The sequence below is a fragment of the Macaca thibetana genome, chromosome 15 (assembly GCF_024542745.1).
Source record: "Macaca thibetana thibetana isolate TM-01 chromosome 15, ASM2454274v1, whole genome shotgun sequence".
Lineage (NCBI taxonomy): Eukaryota > Metazoa > Chordata > Mammalia > Primates > Cercopithecidae > Macaca > Macaca thibetana.
Genome location: NC_065592.1, coordinates 73,554,251 through 73,581,111, shown reverse-complemented (window position 1 = coordinate 73,581,111; position 26,861 = coordinate 73,554,251). Strand labels below are relative to the sequence as shown.

The 26,861-nt window shown below is 41.6% G+C and overlaps 2 protein-coding genes across 5 annotated transcripts in view; both read left to right on the top strand.

Moving 5' to 3' along the window:
- The window catches only part of LOC126937587 (acyl carrier protein, mitochondrial-like), a 398,652-nt gene that overhangs the window by 265,927 nt on the left and 105,864 nt on the right, over window positions 1-26,861 (top strand). The gene's annotated exons all lie outside the window — the stretch shown is intronic.
- KDM4C (lysine demethylase 4C) overlaps window positions 1-26,861 on the top strand; it is a 416,349-nt gene that overhangs the window by 385,958 nt on the left and 3,530 nt on the right. For all 3 annotated transcript variants that reach the window (XM_050761129.1, XM_050761128.1, XM_050761130.1), the window contains 2 exons: window positions 19,945-20,064; window positions 24,558-24,650. In XM_050761129.1, the coding sequence (XP_050617086.1) occupies window positions 19,945-20,064; window positions 24,558-24,650 (213 nt within the window). The remainder of the gene's footprint in view (window positions 1-19,944; window positions 20,065-24,557; window positions 24,651-26,861) is intronic.

The following is a 26,861-nucleotide window of genomic DNA, read 5'->3' as shown; positions in this document are numbered from 1 at the left end:
TAAAGACTAATATCTGGTGTGAAAAGAATAGAAAAGCTCTTACTTCAAAGGTTCATTAACTATCTGAAAAAGGGCATGACATAATCCTTGATGTGATTCTGAACCAGGCATTCCACAGTGAGTGCATCAGTAAAGTGAAATTTACCACCCTCCTTTTATGTGTTTTTAAGCCTTGGTGGATTAAAAGCTCTTGTTTGGATAATAAATCTAACAATGGTGTGTTATCTACATATCATTTTCATTCTCCTTGCCTGGGTATCTACAAACAGCAAAATTCTTCTTAATTTCACATTAAGAATATTTTGATTTGACAGGCTTTCCACAACACAAGAATCATTTGGGGAGTTTCTGACTTCCCTTTAAGCATAATAATGTTGACTAAATAGATTGATTCATTATCCACTCCTCAACCATCTTAGCTATCTGTCATTGGTGACACAGTAGTCCCTATTGAAATGCTGGTAGTAATTACACATGTCCCTGTCTTCATAAGACAGTGTGTTATGAGCATGATTGGTTAACTTTATGCATTTGCATTTAATCTAAAAGGAAGGACATGTTAAACTCACAGAGAGAGAAGCTGTAGCCTATGTGAAAGGTATTTCTAGAATGGCGTTGCTCACATTTTTTTACTGTGCCCGGGAACACATTTCCAGTTCTGCGGATATCCTGGATTACTGCATTTGTGCATGTATACTCGTTACTCCTCTTTTTTTTAAGAGACTAGGTCTTGCTGTGTTGCCCAGGCTGGTCTCAAACTATTGGGCTCAAGCAGTACGCTCACCTCGGCCTCCCAAACTCAAACCTTGGGAGGCCAAGGTGAAAGGGATTACAGGTGTGAGCTGCTGTGCCTGGCCACGCCTCGGCTTCTGAATACCATGAGCTGACATTTTTTGACAAATCATATTCTTACAAATTCTTTGGTTAGTCGTCACCTGGCTCTGCTTTTTAATCCCCTAGTTAAAATTCTCCCCAAGTGTTACTTATTTGCTCAAAACCTTGCACTGCTGGGCTGTGAAACGCAAGATTAAATTATAGCCAGCTCTTGGTGACTTGTGACTGTGCAAGTCATTTCATTGTTCAGCCCTTCCCTTTCAGCTGGGGACATTGGCCTAGGGGATCTCTCAGGTCTCTTGCCATTCTCACAGGGGAGAATAGCCATAGTGTTCTCTAGTCACCTCTGATTGTAAGCATTGGAATGTGGCCCCTGGCCCCACCATCCACTCATCTACATATACATTTTGTTCCCCTTTCCCGGATTCCTGGCGTGGAGCATCACCTGTGTGGTGAATGTGACGGGAGCACATGCTCAGTCAGCTTGGGTGAGGTGGAGAGTGAAAATGCTGTTCATGTGGACACACAGCCTCCACACTGCAAGACTTGGCATGCCACTTGTATCAGAATATCATATGGAGACAAAGGGGGCTAAGCTACTCTTAGGTTTCAGCCCAGGAGTGAGCAATCTTTGATGTATTTTTATGCACCATGATGTCTTTGCAGTTGTAGCTTTACCACAGAAGCTTTGTGAAAGCTTTTTCCACCACAGTGGCTGAGACCCACACACCTGTTGCCTTCATCCTTTCTATGCATTTTGCTTCACCCATTTGCGCGTCATCTGGCTGATTGAGTTATACCAGCCTCCCTCTGGGCCCACAAGAGAATAAGGTGGTCCTGCATTAACAGGTCTCCTCCTCGGGTGTTGATCCTCAAAGGATGCTCCTTTCCTTTGACCAAAGAGGAAGCTGACGTTATAGAGTTAAAGGTGTGTGGGGTGGCTGGGGAGAAAGCTAACTACGTGTCTGCGTTTGATTTTTTCCTGCCATCGTTTTGCATTTTCCCTGTGCTTTGGTGAAGGAGGAGGATCACTAGAATGGGACTTGAGAATTTAGAAACCATAGTCTCAGCCTTGTCCATACTTCTAGTGAGACTTGGACAGGCCATTGAATGGCTAGAAGTTCTGAGTCACTGTGTCTCAGTTAAGGGGTGCTGCGTAGGTGAGACAGGCTGATGGGGGGCGCACTCCCCTCCCACCTCATCCCTTAACTGCTCATTCTTACCCCTACTCTGCTGTGCTCCATCTTTCCCCCAACTCCTCGAGAACTCCCACCCGCAGCCGGACATCTCCTCTGCCGTGCCTCTGGTGAGGAGTTCTCAGATCCATTCTGGAATGCTGCACATGACAGGAGCTCACTCTCAGTTTTGGCTCCAGTTGTTAAGAAGCAAGAGCTTCTTTCTGTGAAGTCTAACTGCTGCCTCTCCGGAACATCCAAGAGCCTTCCTAGTTCTCGATCTCTAGGGCAAAACGGAATCAACACACTCTCTCTTTCACTGAAGTTTCTTAACATGTTTGTAGAGAGGTCTCAAGTGCCTGCTAAGTCTTCTCAAATCCAAACAAAACAGTCCTCATTTCTCAGTCCTGAGGCAGGAACAAATGATTTGATGACCAAAAAGTGGTTTGTGAATGCTTTTCCTCCAGGACGCTCTGAGGATGAAATTTTCTTGGACAATGTCCCACTCAAGATGTTGCTCTCAGGTGTGGGAACACAGTGCCCCAAACACAGTCTGGCTAGTGCAAGCATGACAGCTCTTTGTTCCTTCGATCTGGACGTTGAACACTTACCAGTGCAGCCAGGAGGAAGGTTAAATGAACTATTTATGCAGCTATTAAAATCATGTTTTCAAAGGATATTTAATGATGCAATATAATAAATGGAAAAATCAGGCTCAAAATTGTATATACAGTAAGATCCCAATTATGTATAAAAATATAAATATGCAAGGGAAAAATCCTCAAAGGAAATACATCAAAATGTTACTGATTATCTTTGGAGAGTATAATCATAGGTGATTATGATTTTCAACTTTATCACCTTCTTATAGTTTCTGTATGAATGTGTTTTATTTTTATAATCAGAAAAAGTTTTTTTTAAACAGATCTTAACCCTTCTGAGAACTACTTATATCCTTACTCTTTTCCCCTAATTTTCCTTATCTAGATCTTTTCAGATTTTGTCAAAATTTCATTTTCAATCTCTAGCTCTTGTGGCATCTTGAAGCTCTCTGGAATGTAGGAACCATATAGTTACTAATAATCTGTTAAATACTTCTGCTTTATACTGTTATTCCTTATGTAGGAGTTCTTATACTTTATTTTTTTTTTAAGTTAATGCCTGCATTTTCCAATGAAGCAAAGTTTTCATGAAGTAAAAAACTACATCTGTTTAACTCACGACTCGTTCCTTTGGTCCCTAAAACACGAGATGCTTGAAAATTCCCAGGTGACTGAGTGATAGCCCCACCCATCTACTTATTAGCCCTGTGGCCTCAGGCAAGTCGCTCTTCTCTACCAATGCTGGGAGATGTTGACACTTGCCTGCGTACCCTACCAGACTGTTTTAGATTCCAATTAGGATAACACATGTGATTGTCCTCTGTAGTTCTGGGTTCTATTGCAGCCTCCTTTCTCTCATAGTCTGGGTTCTTGGCTTCTCAGTGTTTTCTTCACTATTTTTAATCCCAAAGGTGGCCTCCCAAGGGTTTTGTCTCCTCGCTGTCCTCTAGATATATTCCTGTTGATGGGAATTAAATCCAGATGTGGTTCACTCAGTGTTCACTAGCTGCCAGGAATTGGGTTTTGCTTTTCTGTTCTCTTCTCTCATTCTCCCTGCAAGATTGCATTAATATCTCCATTTTACTACTGAGAAAACCAGGACATAAGGTTTATTAATGAGAAAACCAGGACATAAAGTGGTTGAGTAGCTTATGCACAGTAACGGGTTTTCTTTGTGAGCAGCCTGGCCTCAGATCTTGGAAGCAGTACATGCATCACTTCAGTGTGAAGCATCCTGGGTAGGTCAAGCCATGCTCCCAGAAGTCGAACAGACACTGCAGAGCAGAGTCAGAGCCTTGGAAAACTGGACATATAAACAGAGGGCAGCCTTCTCTCCCCTGCATGCCTATCCTTAGCTTTCCTTTCATCTTTCTTTTTTTAGCTTTTGGAACTGACATGTATTTTTAGAAACCACTACAGAGAAATTCACCCCAAGCCTGTCTTTCTCCATTTTGCAACATAAATTTTTATTGACGTAGTAAAATATTTTATTCCCCTTCGTACATTTTAGTCCCTGCCAACAACAATAAAAAAGGGGAGAAAATCTTTCCTATATAGATGGAGCTTTTTTCCCTGTATTTGGGGGTGAGAAGTTGCAGTCCTGGACGCAGTGAGCCTTGGGGCAGTCATCAGGGCTGATGTTGGCTGTCTCACCCAGGTAGGAAGAGCCACATGTGTGGCAGACAGACCCAGGGTGCTCCTTGCTTTGCTAATTAGCTGTGCAACCAGGCAAGGGAGTTAACACCAGTTACCTTATCTGTAAATTGGAGATAATAATGTCACAGGAGCCTTAGGGTGTTGCTGTGCCAGCCAGAAACCTCTGTGGCTGGTGGCCCCTCTGCTTGAGTTTTGCTCATGCCCGCTAGGCTTATTCCGTCCACTCAGCCCAGCAGGCTGCACTCGGCTCATGCTACCGGCCCGGATCCCACACCTGCCACGGGCAAGCCTGGCTTGGAGCGGCGAGGTTGTGTGTGAGCAAGTGAGCATGGGGCCTGGCCACTGCACTACAGCAAGGCATGCCAGCTGTTGTGGGGGGGTGGGCAGCTCCAGGTGCCAGCTCCATGCGAGGCTGTGGCTGGACCAGATGTACCACAAGCAGCTTCTGCTGTGGATATCAGTGTCTGCACAAGGGGAACACGGTGGCAGAAAAGCTTTAAATGCATAAATTCCTTATTTAAGTAGTTTTTATATTTGGACCTTTCAGGAGTTGAACTTGGAAGATTTTCTATTTGGGCTCCTGGGATGGTGGGGCACAGCCCTGAGACCACAGTGGGATCCTTCCAGAATACTCTTGAGAGGGAGAGGAAGGGGTCAGGGCTACAACTCTGTCTCCTGTTTGGCCACACCACTCAGCGTAGTCAGTGGGATAGGCTGACCACTTACGCGAGCCCAGACGAAATCAGGTTGACAATGCCAGAGCCCCAAACAGTGGTCCCCACAGGGTGCCGCAGGAGCCGCCTACTGGCTTCTCCCTTTCACGTCTGTCTTTAAGGCCTACATTATTGCTCTCACCACAACTTGTCCTGAGAGAGGTGTCTGTAATTAGCTCAGTTTGTGCAGGTGGCTTAACGTGGAGGAAGCAGCATGAGGAACTTTGGTTAATCTTAAGAAGAAAGTCCTGACCACAGTTGATGTCCTGGGAGGGCGGGTCACAGACACAGAGTTCCCACCTCTTTGCTTAACTACCTACAGTCACACACAGCCTTGTATTGCAGATATTCATGTGTGTATTTGAGTCCCCAGCTGGATCTGAATCCTTTGAGAGAAATGTCTCCGAGAGGGCTGGGTCTTTTTTGTCTCTGTTTTCTCAGTGCTGAGCTCAGTCCCTGGCCCAGAGGACACACTCCAAGGGAAGGAGAAGGCAGGAATGCAGAGAACCTCTTATCAGCGGGTTAGAACTGCTGCTCTCCTGCCCACATTGCTTTCCTGGTCCCTCCCCCACAGGCCCTTTTGGGTGTGGTCAACCCCCCAGCGTCACCCCTGTTTCTAGTTATTGGCTTTTGTTATGCTTCCTCACTTCAAAGGAACCAGAAAAATAATTTCCAAAACAGCTGCCTAACTTTGTACTTTCTAGGCCTTTTAAAGTTTTTGCTTGCCAAAATCTCATCTATTTCTAATATCACAAAGATGTGTCTGCTTTGGAAAATATACCTCTGAGGCTTAATGCTGTAATGACTTCCAGAATAACAAAACAACTTCCATCTCTGGGACCTCGGTACCTTAACCAAGCGTTGTGTCCACTTTGGGCTCATCACTGGAGGGAAGTGCATACTAACAAAGCAGTGGGCCAGGCACTGTGGCTCACACCTGTGATCCCAACACTTTGGGAGGCTGAAGCAGGAGGACCTTTTGAGGGTAGGAGTTCAAGACCAGCCTTGCCAACATAGTGAGACCTTGTCTGTACAAAAAGCAACAACAACAAAAAACTAGTTGGCTTTCAGGAATTCACTAACACAGTGCTAAGTGTTAGTACTGTTATTTCTGTGAAAATAACAGACCTATCTTTTAGAAGATAGGTAAAAGTTGTGTGTGAGGACATTGGCCAAGTGTGGCTGGTGGAAAAAAAAATTGGCTGCTTGAGGAAGCAAGATGGGCTTCATTTCAGCTTAAGGGACCACCACAGCATCTTGCAGTTCAGAGAGGGGGTGTGTGTGTCCTTTACAAAGAAACAAGGCCAGGCATGGTGGCTCACACCTGTAATCCCAGCACTTTGGGAGGCCGAGGCTGGGCAACATAGCAAAACCTCATCTCTACTTAAAAAAAAATTTAGCCAAGCATGGTGGCACCCACCTGTATTCTCAGCTATTTGGGAGGCTGAGGTGGAAGAATCACCTGAGCCCAGAAAGCCAAGGCTGTAGTGAGCTGTGATAATGCCACTGCAATCACTCCAGCCTGGGCAACAGGAGTGAGACCCTGTGTCAAAACTACTAAAAAGGGAAAGTGGACAGTAGACTTGGAGTTTCCCTGAATGATTAGTATCAGTATAGAAGCAGCTTGACTTGAATCGATTAACCTAGAGCCTGAAATTACAGGGGTCTAGAACCAGCACAGAACACACTTAGATACAGATACCTCAGGGTGGAAGCATTCCAGATTTTCTTCTAAGCATGTTAGAAAGCTCTCACTCTGAAAAAGATGCAGTCAGAAAAGGGGCATAGAATTGGTTCTTTCGTTATACACAGATGTATAGTTTAGGCTGCGAGATAACCTCCTAGAACAGCAGTTCCCACCCTGCTGAGCACAAGATTGCCTGGAAGGGCATTTGGCTTGAACCAGCTGAATCAGAAATTTCTCTGGTGGTTAATACTAGATTTATTTACTGCACTAGAGAAATGAGTCTGATGTTGAATTTTTCAAAGCTGATGAAACTAAGTTTATGAATAGTTTATATGCCTTTTTACCAAGTAACTCTTGTTCTAAGAGTCTAAGAATAGAGTCAGTAATTCAGACAAAGATTTATGAAAAATATACAATAGCATTGTATATGATAGGGGAAAATTGCAATAACCTAAATATTTAATAGAAGAGTGGCTAAATTAATTGTGGTGCATCTATACTGTTGCATATATTTGGCAAGTAAAATGGGCTTTTTAAAAGATAATTAATAGCTAAGAAAATGCTCGTGACGTAATCATAGGTGGCAAATATCAAGGTATATTATAAATGTCCACAAAAGAAATGCTGTAGGATTTCGCTTAGATGAGGTACCCAGAATAGTCGAATTCTCAGAGACAGAAAGTAGAATAATGGTTGCCGGGGGCTGATGGCAGAGACAGTGGGGAGTTCGTGTTTAATGAGGGCAGAGTTTCTGTTTGGGAAGATAAAAAGCTCTGAAGAGGGAGAGTGGTGATGATTTCACAACGCTATGAACTTAATGCCATTGAAATGTACAATTGAATGTGGTTAAAATGGTAAATTTCATGTTATGGATATTTTACCCCAATAAAAAAGAAAGGGCCTCCACCCCAAAATGCTGTGGAAGGAAGCGAAGGAACATGGCACAAACTGCAGTTCCGAGCTCATGACAAATGGCTTTAGAGACAGATCAGCTGTGCTCTAACATGAAAGAAAATAAAGGCTGGACCTCTGCATGGGAAAGATTGTGCCTGTATAGGATGTCCTAATTCTTAAAGAAAAGAGCACAGAGAAAAATTCTTTTAATTATTTTTAAAAATTAGAAGTATAGGGAAAAAAAACTCCAAATGTGGTGACAGTGATCACTTGTGATAGACATACGAGGTTTAAAAATTTTTTTATATCTTTAAGAGATTTTACAGTTTCTCCCTAGTGAATATATAGAAGCTCCGAATTATTCATAAAAATACTTCTTCTTCTTGTTTTTTTATAGAGACGGAGTCTCGCTATGTTGCCCAGGCTGGTCTTGAATTCCTGAGGTCAAGTAATCCTTCCGCCTTGGCCTCCCAAAGTGCTGGGATTACAAGCGTGAGCCAGCATGCCGGGCCTTAAAAATAACTTTTAAGTGTTTTCATTCTTTGCTAATCTCTACATGAAGGGTGCTTATGACATGTTTAACAAGCAGTCCAAAGTGGTGTATCCCCATCAGAGTAGCCCCTGTGAGAGGCCATTGCTAAGAGCTGGGCATTCTTCAGGTGCTTGGTGACTTTATTGTCTGGAATACATTCTTGTGGATATCCTCAGAGAGGGCACATCCTTATACTGGGGGATATTGAAAACTTGGAGACTGCTGCCAGTCATCTAAGACCAATCCTTGTGAACAGGTAGGTGCTTCCATCAATATGCCCCCTTCTTTTTGAGGAGGATGGTTTTGCAGCTGGGCCTTTGCATGGTGTGGGAAGTCCTCCATTGTTAAGTGAGAGGTTTCTTTCCACTCTGTGAGAGGAGGGATCTGCCATCATGCAAACTAGCGGTTGCTTATCAGGATCGTTAATGGCAACCAACAGAAACTGACCTTGATTTTAGGCTGTACAGAAATTTAGTGAAAGGTTATTGGGGAACTTCCATAATCTCCAGGAATGCAGAATAACGAAGGTCAGAAAACAGGCAAGAACAAAAAGGAGGCTGTTTAGCTGCAGCTATGGGCAAGACCAGGCCACAGACGCCATCCAGGAAGGACACACTGCCTCCCCTTATGTGGTGAGACTGGACCTAGCCTCTGCCATAGGCCTGCGAGTGCTGCTGCTGCTGCTGTCACTGCTGTCTGAGAAAGTTCTCCCTTCTACTTGTTTTCCTGCATCTCTGATCACAGGTTCTAAATCCTGGGCTGGTGTAGCCCACTGGCCAGGCCTCTGTAGCTGTCTTTGCTGTGAGAGAAGCTGGGGAAGGAAGTGTCTGGCAGTGTTCAGCGACTATGATGTCAGGCCAGCTCAGTCCCTATTAGACTGTGGGGAGAAGGGGGTTCCAAAGCTGGGCAGCCGAACAGATGACAGATAGTCACTACGATTCTTACATGGCTGTCAGTCTTGTTAATCCCTGCCAGGATCCAGTAATGAGCAGGTGATTATCTGTGGAAATGCTAGCAGCTGTTAGCATTTCGCCCCAGGTCACCTAAGCATTCTCCCCAAGGGGGACTGCCAGAGGAGCCAAACTCTATGCCGATTAACTACTGGGAGCACATGTGCCACATCTTCATCTGATGCAACTCTGCTCACAGATGGGGCTGCCTGCTCTGTGGTTTATACACGTAAGGAGTAGTAATGGGGGTGGGGATAGGGCTAAGACAACATTTGAGGACAGCAGCTTCTAGGGGTCCCTTTAGAAGGGTCTCATAAGAGTTCCAAGAACTTAGTGACTTCAGAATTCAGGTAATCAGACTGGCAGATGAATTTTTCCTTTTAGTTGGTGGAGCAAGTATAGGTCCTTGAAGTAACTGATCATAGCCAAAAGGCCACTCTTCACCGTGATTATGATTTCTGTCTTTAATTTTCACATCATCTATTTAGTACTGTAGCTGCGGGCTTACTGACAGCTCCAGACACCAGTGTCCTTGTGAACAAGGCTCTGGTAGATTTCAGGCAAGTTTACACATCCCTGGAGGCAGTACAGCAAATGGTAAACAGCTATTTATGTTAGGTGAAGACGAACTGCTTCAAAGAGTCTAGACAGCAACTGAGAAAAATGCATTTATCAAGGTTTTAATGCATATAATTTTCCAGCAAAGGTGTTTACTTACTCCAATAACATACTAAGTAAACTGCATTAGGGAAAACCTCTTTAGCATTTTACATCCTTTTCTATAATCGACCTTAAATTCTAGATTGCTTAAAAGAAGTTGCCCAAGTCAGAGAGAGCTTTGGGGATACCTGGAATTCTCATTTTTAATGTGTGCCCCAGGGTTGGGAACACACTTTGAGAAGCTGTGCTGTAGTGCCTGGTGCCTGGTGCTGAACCCAAGGATATGTGAATCAGCTGGAGACCTGTAAGAGGGAGGGCAGACCACTAAAGCTGTTGCATTCCACAAACTATATCCCTTCATTTTTAGACCTTTTGATATACTTAATTTTTTTCAGATCTTTTATTTATTTTATTTTTTTCAAATTATACTTTAAGTTCTAGGGTACATGTGCACAACGTGCAGGTTTGTTACATAGGTATACATGTGCCATGTTGGTTTGCTGCACCCATCAACTCGTCATTTACATTAGGTATTTCTCCTAATGCTATCCCTCCCTCAGCCCCCCACCCCCCAACAGGCCCCGGTGTGTGATGGTCCCCGCTGTGTGTCCATGTGTTCTTATTGTTCAGTTCCCACCTATGAGTGAGAACATACGGTGTTTGGTTTTCTGTCCTTGTGATAGTTTGCTCAGAATGATGGTTTCCAGCTTCATCCATGTCCCAGCAAAGGACATTAACTCATCCTTTTTAATGACTGCATAGTATTCCATGGTGTATCTGTGCCACATTTTCTTAATCCAGTCTATCATTGATGGACATTTGGGTTGGTTCCAAGCCTTTGCTATTGTGAATACTGCGGCAATAAACATATGTGTGCATGTGTCTTTGTAGTAGCGTGATTTATAATCCTTTGGGTATATACCCAGTAATGGGACTGCTGGGTCAAATGGTATTTCTAGTTCTAGATCCTTTAGGAATTACCATACTGCCTTCCACAGTGGTTGAACTAATTTACACTCCCGCCAACAGTGTAAAAGCGTTCCTATTTCTCCATGTCCTCTCCAGCACCTGTTGTTCCTGACTTTTTAATGATCATCATTCTTACTGGCATGAGATGGTATCTCGTGGTTTTGATTTGCATTTCTCTGATGGCCAGTGATGAGCATTTTTTCATTTGTCTGTGGCTGCAAAAATGTCTTCTTTTGAGAAGTGTCTCTTCATATCCCTTGCCCGCTTTTTGCTGGGGTTGTTTTTTTCTTGTAAATTTGAGTTCTTTGTAGATTCTGGATATTAGCCCTTTGTCAGATGGGTAGATTGCAAAAATTTTCTCCCATTCTGTAGGTTGCCTGTGCACTCTAATGGCAGTTCCTTTTGCTATGCAGAAGCTCTTTAGTTTAATTAGATCCCATTTGTCAATTCTGGCTTTTGTTGCCATTGCTTTTGATGTTTTAGTCATAAAGTCCTTGCCCATGCCTATGTCCTGAATGGTATTGCCTAGATTTTCTTCTAGGGTTTTTATGGTTTTAGGTCTAACATTTAAATCTTTAATCCATCTTGAATTAATTATTGTATAAGGTGTAAGGAAGGGATCCAGTTTCAGCTTTCTACATATGGCTAGCCAGTTTTCCCAGCACCATTTATTAAATAGAGAATCCTTTCCCCATTTCTTGTTTTTGTCAGGTTTGTCAAAGATCAGATGGTTGTAGATGGGTGGTGTGATTTCTGAGGCCTCTGTTCTGTTCCATTGGTCTATATCTCTGTTTTGGTACCAGTACCATGCTGTTTTGGTTACTGTAGCCTTGTAGTATAGTTTGAAGTCAGGTAGTGTGATGCCTCCAGCTTTGTTCTTTTTGCTTGGGGTTGTCTTGGCAATGCGGGCTCTTTTGTGGTTCCATATGAACTTTAAAGTAGTTTCTTCCAATTCTGTGAAGAAAGATGAGGATGGCATTGAATCTGTAAATTACCTTGGGCATTATGGCCTCTTGCATAATATTGGTTCTTCCTATCCATGATCATGGAATGTTCTTCCATTTGTTTGTGTCCTCTTTAATTTCACTGAGCAGTGGTTTGCGGTTCTCCTTGAAGAGGTCCTTCACATCTCTTGTGAGTTGGATTCCTAGGTATTTTATTCTATTTGTAGCAATTGTGAATGGGAGTTCACTCATTATTTGGCTGTCTATTCTTGGTGTATAGGAATGCTTGTGATTTTTGCACATTGATTTTGTATCCTGAGACTTTGCTGAAGTTGCTTATCAGCTTAAGGAGATTTTGGGCTGAGATGATGGGGTTTTCTAAATATACAGTTATGTCATCTGCAAAGAGGGACAATTTGACTTCCTCTTTTCCTAATTGAATACCTGTTATTTCTTTCTCTTGCCTGATTGCCCTGGCCAGAGCTTCCAACACTATGTTGAAAAGGAGTGGTGAGAGAGGGCATCCCTGTCTTGTACCAGTTTTCAAAGGGAATGCTTCCAGTTTTTGCCCCTTCAGTATCATATTAGCTGTGGGTTTGTCATAAATAGCTCTTATTATTTTGAGTTATGTTCCATTGACACCTAGATTATTGAGAGTTTTTAGCATGAAAGGCGTTGAATTTTGTCAAAGGCCTTTTCTGCATCTATTGAGATAATCATGTGGTTTTTGTCATTGGTTCTGTTTATATGATGGATTACATTTATTGATTTGCGTATGTTGAACCAGCCTTGCATCCCAGGGATGAAGCCGACTTGATCATGGTGGGTAAGCTTTTTGATGTGCCGCTGGAGTCGGTTTTCCAATATTTTATTGAGGATTTTTGCATCAATATTCATCACGGATATTGGTCTAAAATTCTCTTTTTTTGTTGTGTCTCTGCTGGGCTTGATGCTGGCCTCATAAAATGACTTAGGGAGGATTCCCTCTTTTTCTGTTGATGGGAATAGTTTCAGAAGGAATGGTACCAGCTCCTCTTTGTACCTCTGGTAGAATTCAGGTGTGAATCCGTCTGGTCCTGGACTTTTCTTGGTTGGTAGGCTATTAATTATTGCCTCAATGTCAGAGCCTGTTATTGGCCTATTCAGAGATTCAGCTTCTTCCTGGTCTAGTCTTGGGAGGGCATTTGTTTCCAGGAATTTATCCATTTCTTCTAGATTTTCTAGTTTATTTGCATAGAGGTGTTTATAGTATTCTCTGATGGTAGTTTGTATTTCTGTAGGATCGGTGGTGATATCCCCTTTATCATTTTTTATTGCATCTATTTGATTCTTCTCTCTTTTCTTCTTTATTAGTCTTGCTAGCGGTCTATCAATTTTGTTGATCTTTTTGAAAAACCAGGTCCTGGATTCATTGATTTTTTTTTTTTTTTTTTTGGTCTCCATCTCTTTCAGTTCTGCTCTGGTCTTAGTTATTTCTTGCCTTCTGCTAGCTTTTGAATGTGTTTGCTCTTGCTTATCTAGTTCTTTTAATTGTGATGTTATGGTGTCGATTTTAGATCTTTCCAGCTTTCTCTTGTGGGCATTTAGTGCTATAAATTTCCCTCTACACACTGCTTAAATGTGTCCCAGAAATTCTGGTACATTGTCTTTGTTCTTGTTGGTTTCAAAGAACGTGTTTATTTCTGCCTTCATTTTGTTATTTACCCGGTAGTCATTCAGGAGCAGGTTGTTCAGTTTCCATGCAGTTGTGCGGTTTTGAGTGAGCTTCTTAATCCTGAGTTCTAATTTGATTGCACTGTGATCTGAGAGACAGTTTGTTGTGATTGCTGTTCATTTACGTTTGCTGAGGAGTGCTTTACTTCCAATTATGTGGTCAATTTTAGAGTAAGTGCAATGTGCTGAGAAGAATTTATATTCTGTTGATTTGGGGTGGAGAGTTCTATAGATGTCTATTAGGTTTGCTTGGTGCAGAGCTGAGTTCAAGTCCTGGATATCCTTGTTAACTTTCTGTCTCGTTGATCTTTCTAATATTGACAGTGGGGTGTTGAAGTCTCCCATTATTATTGTGTGGGAGTCTCAGTCTCTTTGTAGGTCTCTAAGGACTTACTTTATGAATCTGGGTGCTCCCGTATTGGGTGCATATATATTTAGGATAGTTAGCTCTTCTTGTTGAATTGATCCCTTTACCATTATGTAATGGCCTTCTTTGTCTCTTTTGATCTTTGTTGGTTTAAAGTCTGTTTTATCAGAGTCCAGGATTGCAACCCCTGCTTTTTTTTTGCTTTCCATTTGTTTGGTAAATCTTCCTCCATCCCTTTATTTTGAGCCTATGTGTGTCTTTGCACATGAGATGGGTCTCCTGAATTTGCACACTGATGGGTCTTGACTCTTTATCCAATTTGCCAGTCTGTCTCTCTTAATTGGGGCATCTAGCCCGTTTACATTTAAGGTTAATATTATGTGTGAATTTGATCCTATCATTATGATGTTCGCTGGTTATTTTGCCTGTTAATTGATGCAGTTTCTTCCTAGCATCGATGGTCTTTACAATTTGGCATGTTTTTGCAGTGGCTGGTACCGGTTTTTCCTTTCCATGTTTACTGCTTGCTTCAAGAGCTCTTGTAAGGCAGGCCCGGTGGTGACAAAATCTCTCAACATTTGCTTGTCTGTAAAGGATTTTATTTCTCCTTCACTTAGGAAGCTTACTTTGGCTGGCTATGAAATTCTGGATTGAAAATTCTTTTCTTTAAGAATGTTGAATATTGGCCCGCACTCTCTTCGGGCCTGTAGGGTTTCTGCTGGGAGATCCACTAGTTAGTATGATGGGCTTCCCTTTGTGGGTAACCCGACCTTTCTCTCTGGCTGCCCTTAACACTTTTTCCTTCATTTCAACCTTGGTAAATCTGACAATTATGTGTCTTGGGGTTGCTCTTCTTGAGGAGTATCTTTGTGGTGGTCTCTGTTTTTCCTGAATTCGAATGTTGGCCTGCCTTTCTAGGTTGGGGAAGTTCTCCTGGATAATATCCTGAAGAGTGTTTCCCAACTTGGTTCCATTCTCCCCATCACTTTCAGGTACACTAGTCAAACATAGATTTGGTCTTTTCACATAGTCCCATATTTCTTGGAGGTTTTGTTTGTTTGTTTTTGTTCTTTTTTGTCTAAACTTCTCACTTTATTTCATTAATTTGATCTTCAATCACTGATGCCCTTTCTTCCACTTGATTGAATTGGCTATTGAAGCTTGTGCATGCATCACTAAGTTCTCATGCTATGGTTTTCAGCTCCACAGGTCATTTAAGGTCTTCTCTACACTGTTTATTCTAGTTAGCCATTCGTCTAACCTTTCTTCAAGGTTTTTAGCTTCCTTGCGATGCGTTTGAACATGCTCTTTTACCTTGGAGAAGTTCGTTATTACCCACCTTCTGAAGCCTACTTCTGTCAGTTCGTCAAAGTCATTCTCCATCCAGCTTTGTTCCATTGCTTGCGAAGAGCTGTGATCCTTTGGAGAAGAGGCACTCTGATTTTTAGAATTTTCAGCTTTTCTGCTCTGGTTTCTCCCCATTTTTGTGGTTTTATCTACCTTTGGTCATTGATGATGGTGACCTACAGATGGGGTTTTGGTGTAGATGTCTTTTTTGTTGACGTTGATGCTATTCCATTCTGTTTGTTAGTTTTCCTTTTAACAGTCAGGTCCCTCAGCTGCAGGTCTGTTGGAGTTTGCCGTAGGTCCACTCCAGACCCTGTTTGCCTGGGTATCACCAGCGGAGGCAGAACAGCAAATATTGCTGCTTGATCCTTCCTCTGGAAGCTTTGTCCCTGATGGGGAGCCGCCTATATGAGGTGTCTGTCTACCCCTACTGGGGGTTGTCTCCCAGTTAGGCTACACAGGGATCAGGGACCACTTGAGGAGGCAGTCTGCCCTTCCTGAGAGCTCATACGCCATGCTGGGAGAACCACTCCTCTCTTCAGAGCTGTCAGACAGGGAAGTTTAAATCTGCAGAAGTTGTCTGCTGCCTTTTGTTCAGCTATGCTCTGCCCACAGAGGTGGAGTCTAGAGGCAGTGGACCTTTTTGAGCTGCAGTGGGCTCCGCCCAGTTCAAGCTTCCCAGCTGCTTTGTTTACCTACTCAAGCCTCAGCAACAGCAGACGCCTCTCCCCGAGCCAGGCTGCCACCTCACACTTCGGTCTCAGACTGCAAGGCTCTGTGGGCATGGGACTCACCAAACCAGGCATGGGAGAGAAACTCCTTGTCTGCTGGTTGCTAAGACCTTGAGAAAAGTGCAGTATTTGGGCACGAGTGTCCTGTTTTTCCAAGAACAGTCTGTCACGGCTTCCCTTGACTAGGAATTGGAAATCCTCCGACCCCTTGCACTTCCTGGGTGAGGCGACGCCCTGCCCTGCTTCAACTCGCCCTCCATGGGCTGCACCCACTGTCTAACAAGTCCCAGTGAGATGAACCAGGTATCTCAGTTGCAAAAATCACTCGTCTTTTGCGTCAATCACACTGGGAGCTGTAGACCGGAGCTGTTCCTATTTGGCCATCTTCCAGACCTTTTATTTTTAAAAGAAACTTTTTTACCCCAAATGAAATCTTACTCAGAAACCTAATTTGTAAATAAAATCAAAGTTCTACTCTGAAGCCCTCATAGATCTCCCCCCTTGCAAGGACCCTGGAGACCCCCACCCCCCAGAACTGTGGAGTTTAGTGTGACAGGCCTCACGTGTGGGTGCAATGCCCTCTGTCTGTCTCTGGCTTGGGCCGCTGGGCTTTATTGGCTCCTAGTGTCTCACACACAGTAGGTGGTCAGTAAATCGGTTTTGAATTAGTGATTGAAACAATTTTGGGGACACCCACCAGCTTCTACTTTGGAGAGAATCAGAGAAGCCTAAATATCAAACCTTTCAACTTCTTTTCATCAGCCCACATGCTTCTAGTCTCATTCTTGTTTAAATTTATATCCCACGTAGTCATAGGAAGTTGCTGGCAAACTCAAAATGTGAAACAGCTGATGAATTGACACTATTTCTTTATGATGAAAGTAGATGTTACAGAAATAAGCGGTTTTATGTTTTACTCCAAGCTACCTTAACTTCTTTTGGAAAGTAGCTAGGGAGTAAATAATAAATTTTACATACTAAATAAAGTTATATGCTCATCAAAATATATGTCATTCCAGTTGAATGACCTGGTGAAGGATGAGAAAGGAGCTGTTATAGATGAGAATCGTGCCCCCTGGTTTTGGAGGTGGGGGAAGCACAGAATAACTTAACTTGTTACAAAGTTGGTTTGTTATTTTTCTTCTATAAATAAAGAAAAAGAGTTTTGAAAGCAAGAAGATTGAGAAAGCAAACTGAAGTGTCTTCTTGAGTTTGGCATGAAAGATTATAAATTTAATCTTTGTGGCTGATACCGAGCAACATTAGGAGGAGGCTGAGCAGTAAGGAGTTAGTTGAGGTCAGGCACTTCCAATGCTAAATTAAGATTTCCTGTGAGTAAAAGGTTAGTTTACAATTAGTAATAAAAGATACCAAAGTATCCCAGGTATTGTTTCCAAAAGCCTTTTTGAAAAAGAATTGTCACTTAGTAAAGTTCATCCATTCAGTTTGTTAATAAAACTATGTTTTTAAGATTAAACTGCTCGAATGCAGTTTATGCTTGTCTAGTCCGCGTTTCTATGTCCCTTACCTCTCCTTGGTGATATGATACCTAAAATTGCAGGTTGGGATTTATTTTGAGGGATTTTATTTTAAAGGTGAATAAAGTTCTGCTGAAGGGCAAATCTGTAAAATTAAGGACCTAAATGATAAAGAAAGTGAGGCCATAACTCTCCTGCTTGAAAGTTGTTTGTGTGGGTAAGAAAGTGCAGGATACAGCCTCCTGAATTTCCCGAGGCTTTGACCTGCCTCTGTGGGGATTCGAGAAGGACCCAAAAAATAGCATGTCTCACCCTGCCTGAGGAAAAGCGAGACAGAGGAGTCAGGATTTGGAGGTGTAACGTATTACCTTTATGAGTAATAAAGCAGATATTGAGGAGTGTGGCTTATATCTGTGGGCAAACAGGTTTCAAATATGGACCGTGGAATTAGACAGGCTTACCTAGTGATGGGCGGTGCAGGAACGTGCAGGCTCTTGTCTGTGGAAGGAGCAGAGCAGAGTGCAGGTTCTCTGTCTGCATGATGGCTCCAGAGAGAAAGGGAAGGTGCTGAGCTAGAGGTCACCAAACTTTCTTGGCTTGCAGCACCCTTAGTACCTCAGCATGCTTTGCCTCTCAGTCAAAAGAAATGCCTAACAGTTCTATGTGTTAAGTAAATTAGGTCCAAATAACTCACCAGTATTAGTAAGCTGGGTGCCTCATAAGTGTCACCGTGCTTCCCTTGAATGTATTCTACAGGGTCCCCGTGAGTTTGCTGTGGCACTCCAGGGTACCATGACACATAGTTGGGGAAATACAGTCTCCTTCAGAATTCAAAAATAAAAGTAAGTCATAACCAATCCTCTTGTAAAAGGTTAACAGGGGGTGAAGATGAGCCAGATGTATTATCTGAGTGGAGATCCCTCCACATGGGAGAAAGCGTTAGCAGCGGGAAAAGCATATGCCACCTCCTGCCGCCACGCTTACCCCCCAGCACCTGGGCTTCAGCTCAGAGGAATCCAGAGCTGATGCGACTCTCTAACCTCGGAGACTGACACATGTAATCAGTTTATACTCAGAAGCTATACCTTCCGGTGTTCTTGGTACCACATAAATCTTGGGAAGGGAAATGGAAAGAGAGGTGGTAACCCCATGGGCATACATTGAATACATCTCTACAGCCTACCCTTTCAATTCCGCATGTCCTGAGGTCAAGTATTATGAAGGCCAACAAAAGACTTACTTTCATTTGACTAAGTTAGATGCATATTGTCAGTTCTGTAGAGCCTCTGAGCAAGCTATTTTTTTCTTTGCTGTAGCTCTAATGGAAGCATAGCCTACAGGTAGAAAAATGAACAGCTGGGCCTTCCATGTATACTCCTAACCCAGCAATCAAATGGCCACTCCTTTATAAGGCACAATTTCTATTAGTAATAAGAAATAATACATGGTAGATTTCCAGACATAAACAACTAAATATTTCCTGTGTATGCCTCTCATTTAAACCACAGAATGTGCCCAGTCTGCATTTATAGCTTGATTGGTCAAGTGTGCATTTCAGTCATTCAGATTGTCCTCATCAGTAAAATACCAGTATTAGCAAATCATGAATTGCTAAATGTGCAAAAGAAATTAAAAATTACCATAGTCAAGTATTTAATTCCCTTGTATTAAAATTGTATAGTGTCCTCAATACATACAAATTTAAAAGTTTGCAAACTAGGTGTGAGCAAATGTTTAAATGTTTTACTATCTTCCCTGTCCCCCTCCCATGCCTTAAAAATAAAATAAAATAATAAAATAAAATAAAATAAAAGCACCTTTCAGGATTAATCACTCGGGGAGTTTGTTCTGAATTACTGCCTTGGGAGGTGGCAACGTGAAACAGAAGATCTGAAATGAAAAGATTCTGGTTATGGGTGCCACCATGGTTACCTGCAGAAAAAGGTGGGCTAGTCAATTAACAGGAGATGCTGGCAGAAGCACATTTATGTAGGGAGGTCCAGGGGGTCTTTAGAAGGGGTGTGCTAAACAGGACACACCCACCCAGCTTCACCCGCCATGCTGCAGGTGCTCCTGTTTTCCCTTCGCTGCTGCATTGGCAAGTCCTGCCCGCTTCAATTGCACGCCATTTCTCCCCTGCTCCACTGTCACCTGGGTGTCTTTTATTCTCCCATTCAGCTTCACTTCTCCAGAGATCCTGGCAACTTAAAGGATCCTCGCAGGAGTCTCAGTTTCCTTGTCACTAAAGCGGGGATAATTAATAATCTCTTTCTATGTCATGGGTTGATTATAAGATCACATGAGATGTATGCTGAAGCATTTTGTTAACTGCAAAATGCTATATAAATGTCAGGCGTTATAAATCATTAGCTAGTCTATTCCTCCACTAAAGCGGTTTCTATGCATATTTTAGTTACCCCCTGAACAATTCTTTTTCAAATAGCAAATGTAAATGCTGCTGTTTTTTTCTGCTTGGATTATGGTGGCTCCTTTGCAACTTTATGATGTAGGCTGAATCTTTAAATACTCCTTTGGCTCATATCTCTTCCCCTGAACACCCATGCGAGATCATAATCCATAAAACACAGAGGCAATAACTCCTTTTAATTGCCAGGAGTTCATCATTTGCTAAGTTCTAAATGCAGTCACTTAGGCACTCCTCTTGAAAAGCCTGTCTCTGTTTATTCTGTAGAGCCGAGACTGTCTGAAGCTGGGCCCACCTGCCGAGGGAGAAGTCGTCCAAGTCAAGTGGCCCGATGGCAAACTCTATGGAGCAAAATATTTTGGATCAAACATTGCCCATATGTACCAGGTGGGTTTTTCCTTCTCTGTGATGCTTGCTGAGATTGACATGATAAGTCAGAAGGAGATAGTATCTCAAGTGTGCTGCTGATCAATAAGTCACATCAATTTTGGGCACCTCTTATTTTATGCAGGAGGCAAAGATTCAATGTGTAATGACCCAGATCGAAACCCTGGAGTTTTATTACCAAGTTGGACACTGGGAAACTCTTAACAACATTTGATGAATGATTTTATTGTAAGGAATATGGTTCTGCCAGAAAGATAAGTGACTAGAAGGCAGGCTGCCTCCCGCTGTTTCTGTTGTATGGGGAGAGACTAGTTGGCCGATTTATCTCACCTTCAGCCATGACGGTCATGGCCACTCTTCAACCAGCAGCCCCTGAATTGGTGGCTTTTGCCGAGAGACATACTCTCCCCACTCCACCCGCTATCTCTGCAAAGCTAGACAACAGTGCATTGACATAGATGTGGCCAGTTAATGTCACAAGGAGCTGATGGTTATCATCCACCCAAGCTTAAAGGAATGCTTTTTTAAATGAAAAGTACGGCTATCAGTTGGACATTCTGTTCACTAGGGAACCCTACATAGTATTAAAGAGTATATATACAATTTTAAAATAAATTACTTTTATTTCACCCAGAAATGAGAATGAATTAAGCTTTAATAAGGGAAACAACATGGGTAGCACATGTACATTTATATTCCTTCAGAAAGGTTTTAAAAGGGGACATTTAGAGCCAATACATTGTAGACTTTTCAGTAACATGGTGTCAGAAATCAAGATTCTCAGGCTAAACTGTAGAGTGAAAACAGGAGGATTGAAGTAAAAGGAGAAAAAGCAAGAAGGTTCAGGCCTGTTGAAAAACAGCTTGAGAATGATAAGACTATCAGTTTCAACAGAGAAATTGTTCAAAGACTGATAAGGAGCAAGAGCTTAAATGGAAGAGTGCATTATAAGACACTGCGTCAGGAACTGGAGCACAGTGCAATTAAAGGTGTTCAAAGAAGTTTGAAAAACTTAGGAGAGAGTGTTTTTCATGGTCTAGAAAAACCCAAGGGGAATGGATAGGGAAGGATGTATGCACATACATTGTGTGTGTGTGTGTGTGTGTGTGTGTCTGTGTGTCTGTGTAAAGGCCATTTCCCCCTTTGCATATGGTATTTGCATATGGTCTCAAGACACAAATTCAAGTTATTTATAATAGTAAAGGTACTGGAGCGTCTTTGCATTAGAATGACCAGAATTAGGCAAAAATCGCAAGACAGGCTAATAATACTGGAGGATCCAGAAAAAGAAGCATTACTACATAATGCACAATAAAATAATTACATTTAATTAAATAATAAGTGCAAAAGTAAAGCTTCTTACATGTAGCAAAGCCATTTGCTACATGAAAAGTATCACATAATGAGAATATGTTGAAATTCAGGCTAATTAGTAATCAGTGTGTTAACTTCAGTTGAATTTATGATGGTCTATCAACATAAAACTATAAGCATATTTATAGACTCAATGAAAAAGTTAAGACTAATATTAAAATTGTCTCTCAAGCACAAGTAGTTTAAAATTCCTCATTAAGCCAAGTGGCCTTTTGAGATCATTTTGTGTTTTGTGTCTAATTATTAAACTTCACCATCAAATAAAGACAGTTTTAAAAATAGATATGACAGATAAATACCTGCTGCACAGTGCTTAATATACTAGGCATATGCATTTTTTGACCCTCAGAGTAGTCCTACAAAATAGATGTTATTGACTCCTGTCTTACAAATGAGGGAAGAAAGGCTGTGAACCAAATTTTAATGATTTAAGAATAATTTTTTAAATAATTTGTCCGAGAGCACACAGCTGGTAAAGAGAGGGCCAGAATTCTCTCTCAGCTCCGCCCTAACTAGGGTGGACAACCATCCCTGCTTGCCTGGAACCATCCCTGATTTTAGTACTGAAAATAACTATATCCCAAGGGACCCCTGAGTCCCAGGTGAACTAGGACAGTTGATTACCCTGGTCCTAGCACAGCATACTCCCTTCTAGGTTTGTAATTGCTTTTTGTCTTTTAGATGTTTTAAGTGGTCTAAAACAAATGAAAGTAGGCACAGGTGGTTCTAGCTGTGCTATCAAATTCTGTAAATCAGATGACACTATGGCCTAGTTAAATGTTAAAGAAATTATTCTGCTCAAACAAGGCCAGGAAGAAAACCCTTCCCATTGTCAGCCCTCCCGGAAGTGGCAGCAAGAGTTCTCATGTGACTGGCACCTAATTCCACTGTATTGTTTAGCTTATTCAAAATGCTAACAGTACGTGGATAATAATACATTCAATTATGTGTTTGATCTTTATTAAGACAGTGATGGATGTTCATCAACCAGAATTGGTAACTTTTGCCTGAGAGACATACCCACCTGGGCATCTCAGCAAACCTAGACCAATGCATTGGCACAGATGTGGCCAGTTAATGATATCATCCACCCAAGCTTAAGAGAGTGTTTAATGCAAAGTACAGCGATATATCAGTTGGACATTCTGTGAATTAAACAATAAGTGTGGCTGGGCACAGTGGCTCACGCCTGTAATACCAGCACTTGGGGAGGCCAAGGCAGGCAGATCACCTGAGGTCAGGAGTTCAAGACCAGCCTCACCAACATGGTGAAACCCCGTCTCTACTAAAAAAATATATAAAAATTAGCCAGGCATAGTGGCGGCACACTTATAATCCCAGCTACTTGGGAGGCTGAGGCAGGAGAATCACTTGAACCCAGGAGGCGGAGGTTGCTGTGAGCCGAGATCATGCCATTGCACTCCAACGTAGGCAACAAGAGCAAAACTCCGTCTCAAGAAAAAACCAAAAAACAAAAATAAGTGTAAATTTTTTTTCAAACTCTAGATTTTTTTTTATTAACATGGCACTGCTGTGTGTTTTAACTTACCTCTTGACAAGAAGTACAAGCATATTTTCATTTCTTAAAAGTAAGAAATTCAGACAAACAAAATTTAGGGACTTGAAAAATATGTGGTTCAGAATTAGAACATATTAAGTATTCTACCTGATTACATCCCTTTTGTTTCTGGCTAGATTAGTTCATGTTGGATTAAACCTAAACCAGTCTAAACCTAGGTGCTCTAGGTTTCTGTTAATTACATTTAATTAAATAATAAGTGCAAAAGTAAAGCTTCTTACATGTAGCACTAAGCAAATGTGGTTACTTATCTTTTCTTTGACAAAATCTTTTAAAATGTTAAAAAAAATTGGTTATGAAATTATTTGCTTCCATTTGGTTAGTGTGAAAAAAGTTTTAAACATTTTGTTTTAGATAATGATGTATTTTCACACATTGATGAGGTTTACATGTTAGCAAGTTGAGAAACAGATTTTCCTGGCTCCTTTGATGGCATTTGATTGAATTTGACAAGTGAGTTTTGAAAGTTCAAGCTCTGTAGGAATTGGAGAAATTATTTTATCCGGGAGGATTATTATGTAAGAGTAAACAGGCCGGGCATGGTGGCTGACACCTGTAATCCCTACACTTTGGGAGGCCAACGTGGGAGAACTGCTTGAGTCTAGTGAGACCTTGTCTCTACTAAAAAACAGTAAAATAAAATAGCTGAGCATGGTGGCACATGGCCATGGTTCCAGCTTCTCAGGAGGCTGAGGTGGGAGGATTGCTTGAGCCTGGGAGGTTGAGGTTGCAGTGAGCTGAGATCAGGCCACTGCACTCCAGCCTGATCAACAGGGCAAGGCCCTGTCTTAATTAAAAAGAAAAAAAAGGAAATATGTTATATTTCCTTTCACAGAGAGAAACAGTTCTCCCTGTTACGTTGTCAGAGCCTCCTAAAGAAATGGTGTTAACAGATCCAACCCATTTTAATGCTAAATTTCCCACAATTTCATGTTTTGTGATTTCCATTTGATCAGCAGCTACTTTTCTTTGTTTTTGCTTTGCCAGATAAAGTTTTCATATCCCATATTCCAAGACACTCATTTCCAAGAATTTTGGCCTGTTTTAAAATGTATTTTGTATTTAGTTTATTTATTTATTTTTTTGGTTTTGAGATGGAGTCTTACTCTGTCGCCAGGCTGGAGTGTAGTGGTGCAATCTCAGCTCACTGCAACCTCTGCCTCCCGGGTTCAGGCAAGTCTCCTGCCTCAACCTCCCAAGTAGCTGGGACTACAGGCATGCACCACCATGCCTGGCTAAGTTTTGTATTTTTGGTAGAAACAGGGTTTCACCATGTTGCCCAGGATGGTCTCAATCTCCTGACCTTGGAATCTGCCTCCCTCAGCCTTCCAAAGTGCTAGGATTACAGGCGTGAACCACCATGCCCAGCTTCTACTTAGTTTAATAAGGGAAATAACTCTTCTTACTTCCTTTGGTCTTCAGCTGGTTCCCTTGTTTGTTCTGTTTGAGTCCTTTTCATCTTTTTATGTAGTTAATTGGAACCTTTAAAAATGGTCAGTGCTGTTTTTTTAATGTGTATCATATTATCTTATTTCATTAGGTTGAGTTTGAAGATGGATCCCAGATAGCAATGAAGAGAGAGGACATCTACACTTTAGATGAAGAGTTACCCAAGAGAGTGAAAGCTCGATTTGTAAGTGCTGGCAGATGCCACTTGGGGACCTGCCAAGTGAATTCCTTGTCCTTACCTCATGTTTCCCAAGCCTGGCAGGAAACATCCTTGGGTTTTTGGATTAATTCTAAAGAAAGCCAATGCAACTTTTTCCTTAGTGAAACCTATTGAATGCAAACTTCAAATTCAGCCAGAATCAGGGAAACTAATGCATGTGCCTTATTTTTCTAATGAAGTCAAATGATGCTTCTTTGTGTTGACATTTATTGGTGCACAAAAATACTTACTGAATATGTGCTCTGTGCAAAACACCAGGAGCAAACAAAGATACCATCAAGGCATTTGCAATCTTGTTAGTAGAAGCAACATTAAAAGAAAGTATTCAGGAGTAGATCAAAGAGGACTTGGTGTAATTGAATGTCTGTCTGTTCTTCTATAGGTTTATCATGGATTGACTAACTTCTGTCTCAGAAAGTCACTGATTCACTGATGTTTGTGTCAGTTCATAATTAAGCTAAACTCTGACTTTCATAATAAAAGCGATAAACAAAGCCTAAATGCCAATTGTGGGAATACTAAAGCAGTTTTTTAAAAAGGAAATACTAGTTTCATGCCCTCACATACCATTAAAAGATGAACAAACATGGACAGATAATCAAAACTGAAGTTGAACAACATAATTCACAATAATTTAGGCTTCATATTATTGTATCATAAAATATTTAGTGGACCCTGAAATGAAGTCAGTTTTATTCATTAAGAATTATATCTATTGCATCTGTGAAATGATAAATCCTAAATAGAGAAATTTGAATGGATGAGGTTTTTCTGACTAAAGTGAAATTTTTTTTCGGAACAAATGACAATTTCGGTTTAGTGTGTGCTTATGATATACTTGTCTGCAGTGATAGAGACACTATAGATTACTTGGTTATTTTGGAAAAACCAAGGGTTTTCTTAAATCAGGGGTGTCCAATCTTTTTGCATCCCTGGGCCATACTGGAAGAAGAAGAATTGTCTTGGGCCCCACATAAACTACACTAACGATGGCTGATAAGCTATAAAAAAAAAAAAAAAAAAAGGCAAAAAAATCTCATAATGTTTTAAGCAAGTTTACAGATTTGTGTTTGGCCGCATTAAAGCCATCCTGGGCAGCATGCAGCCTGCGAGCCATGGGTTGGACAAGCTTGCCTTAAACGTTCAGTTGTATATGCAGCTTTTTTCCCATCAGATGGGATCCTGACAGCAGAGTAACTGACTTTCCTCTCAGCTGCATCCTTCAGATGAAAGTCCTTCAAAGTGAAATTGTCAAGAGGAGTGGTTGTATTGCTACCCATTCAATGAGAAATATGGCTCAGAGGGGACCACACACCTGTAAATAGAGTAACCACTAGATAATAATGGCAAGCAAAGGAAAAATTAAATATTCCTGTTGTGAAAATACCAGCCAAATTTTAGTGAAGACCTAAAAATTTTAGATGACTTGTCACTGTTCTGAGACCTGAAATTTCTTGAGAAAAACTTCCCTTTTCGAGATGTTAGAGATAGCTTCCTCTCGTTCTGTATTCCTATCTTCCTTGGACTCCCCTCTTCCCTTACTTACTCCCTGCTCCTCTCACTCCTTTCTTTTCCTTTTTCAGCACCTAGAGATTTAGAGGATGGGGAGTAGAGTAGGTAGCCTCTTGAAGTCTCTTAGGTCTTTCATTTTCTAACCCATGTATGACTAAGCCTCCTACCAACTGAGTCTTGTAGATTTCAAATCTGTTTCTTAATCACATGAGAAGAAAGCTTGTTGCTTTCATACTGTGATCACAATTTCTTTGTTTCACAGAAGATTTCACAGGATGCCTTCCCCTGTGGCTGTCTCTGAACACAGGTCCTGGGTTTTCTAAGGTCTATTTCACTGAACAAGCTCACCAACATTCAATTTTTTTTATTCTCAGAGAAAATTTTTAATTAAAAAAAAAACAGTGAAAATATATAAATCACATCCATACACTCTGAATGCAGCCTGCTATGCTGAGCGGCTGAGCCAAGTAGAAAATATCTTCAGGAACAAAGGCTCACAGTCACTAAGTCCTGTTGGCCACCTTATTGTCTTGCCATAGCCAGCCTGCTTCTCCTTCAGGTTGGTACACAGCCCTCAGACCCTTGGTTAGTCTGTCCATGATTACTATTTTTTTTCCAGTTGGCAAAACAAATCTAATTGGAAAACTCATTAATGGAGGATAT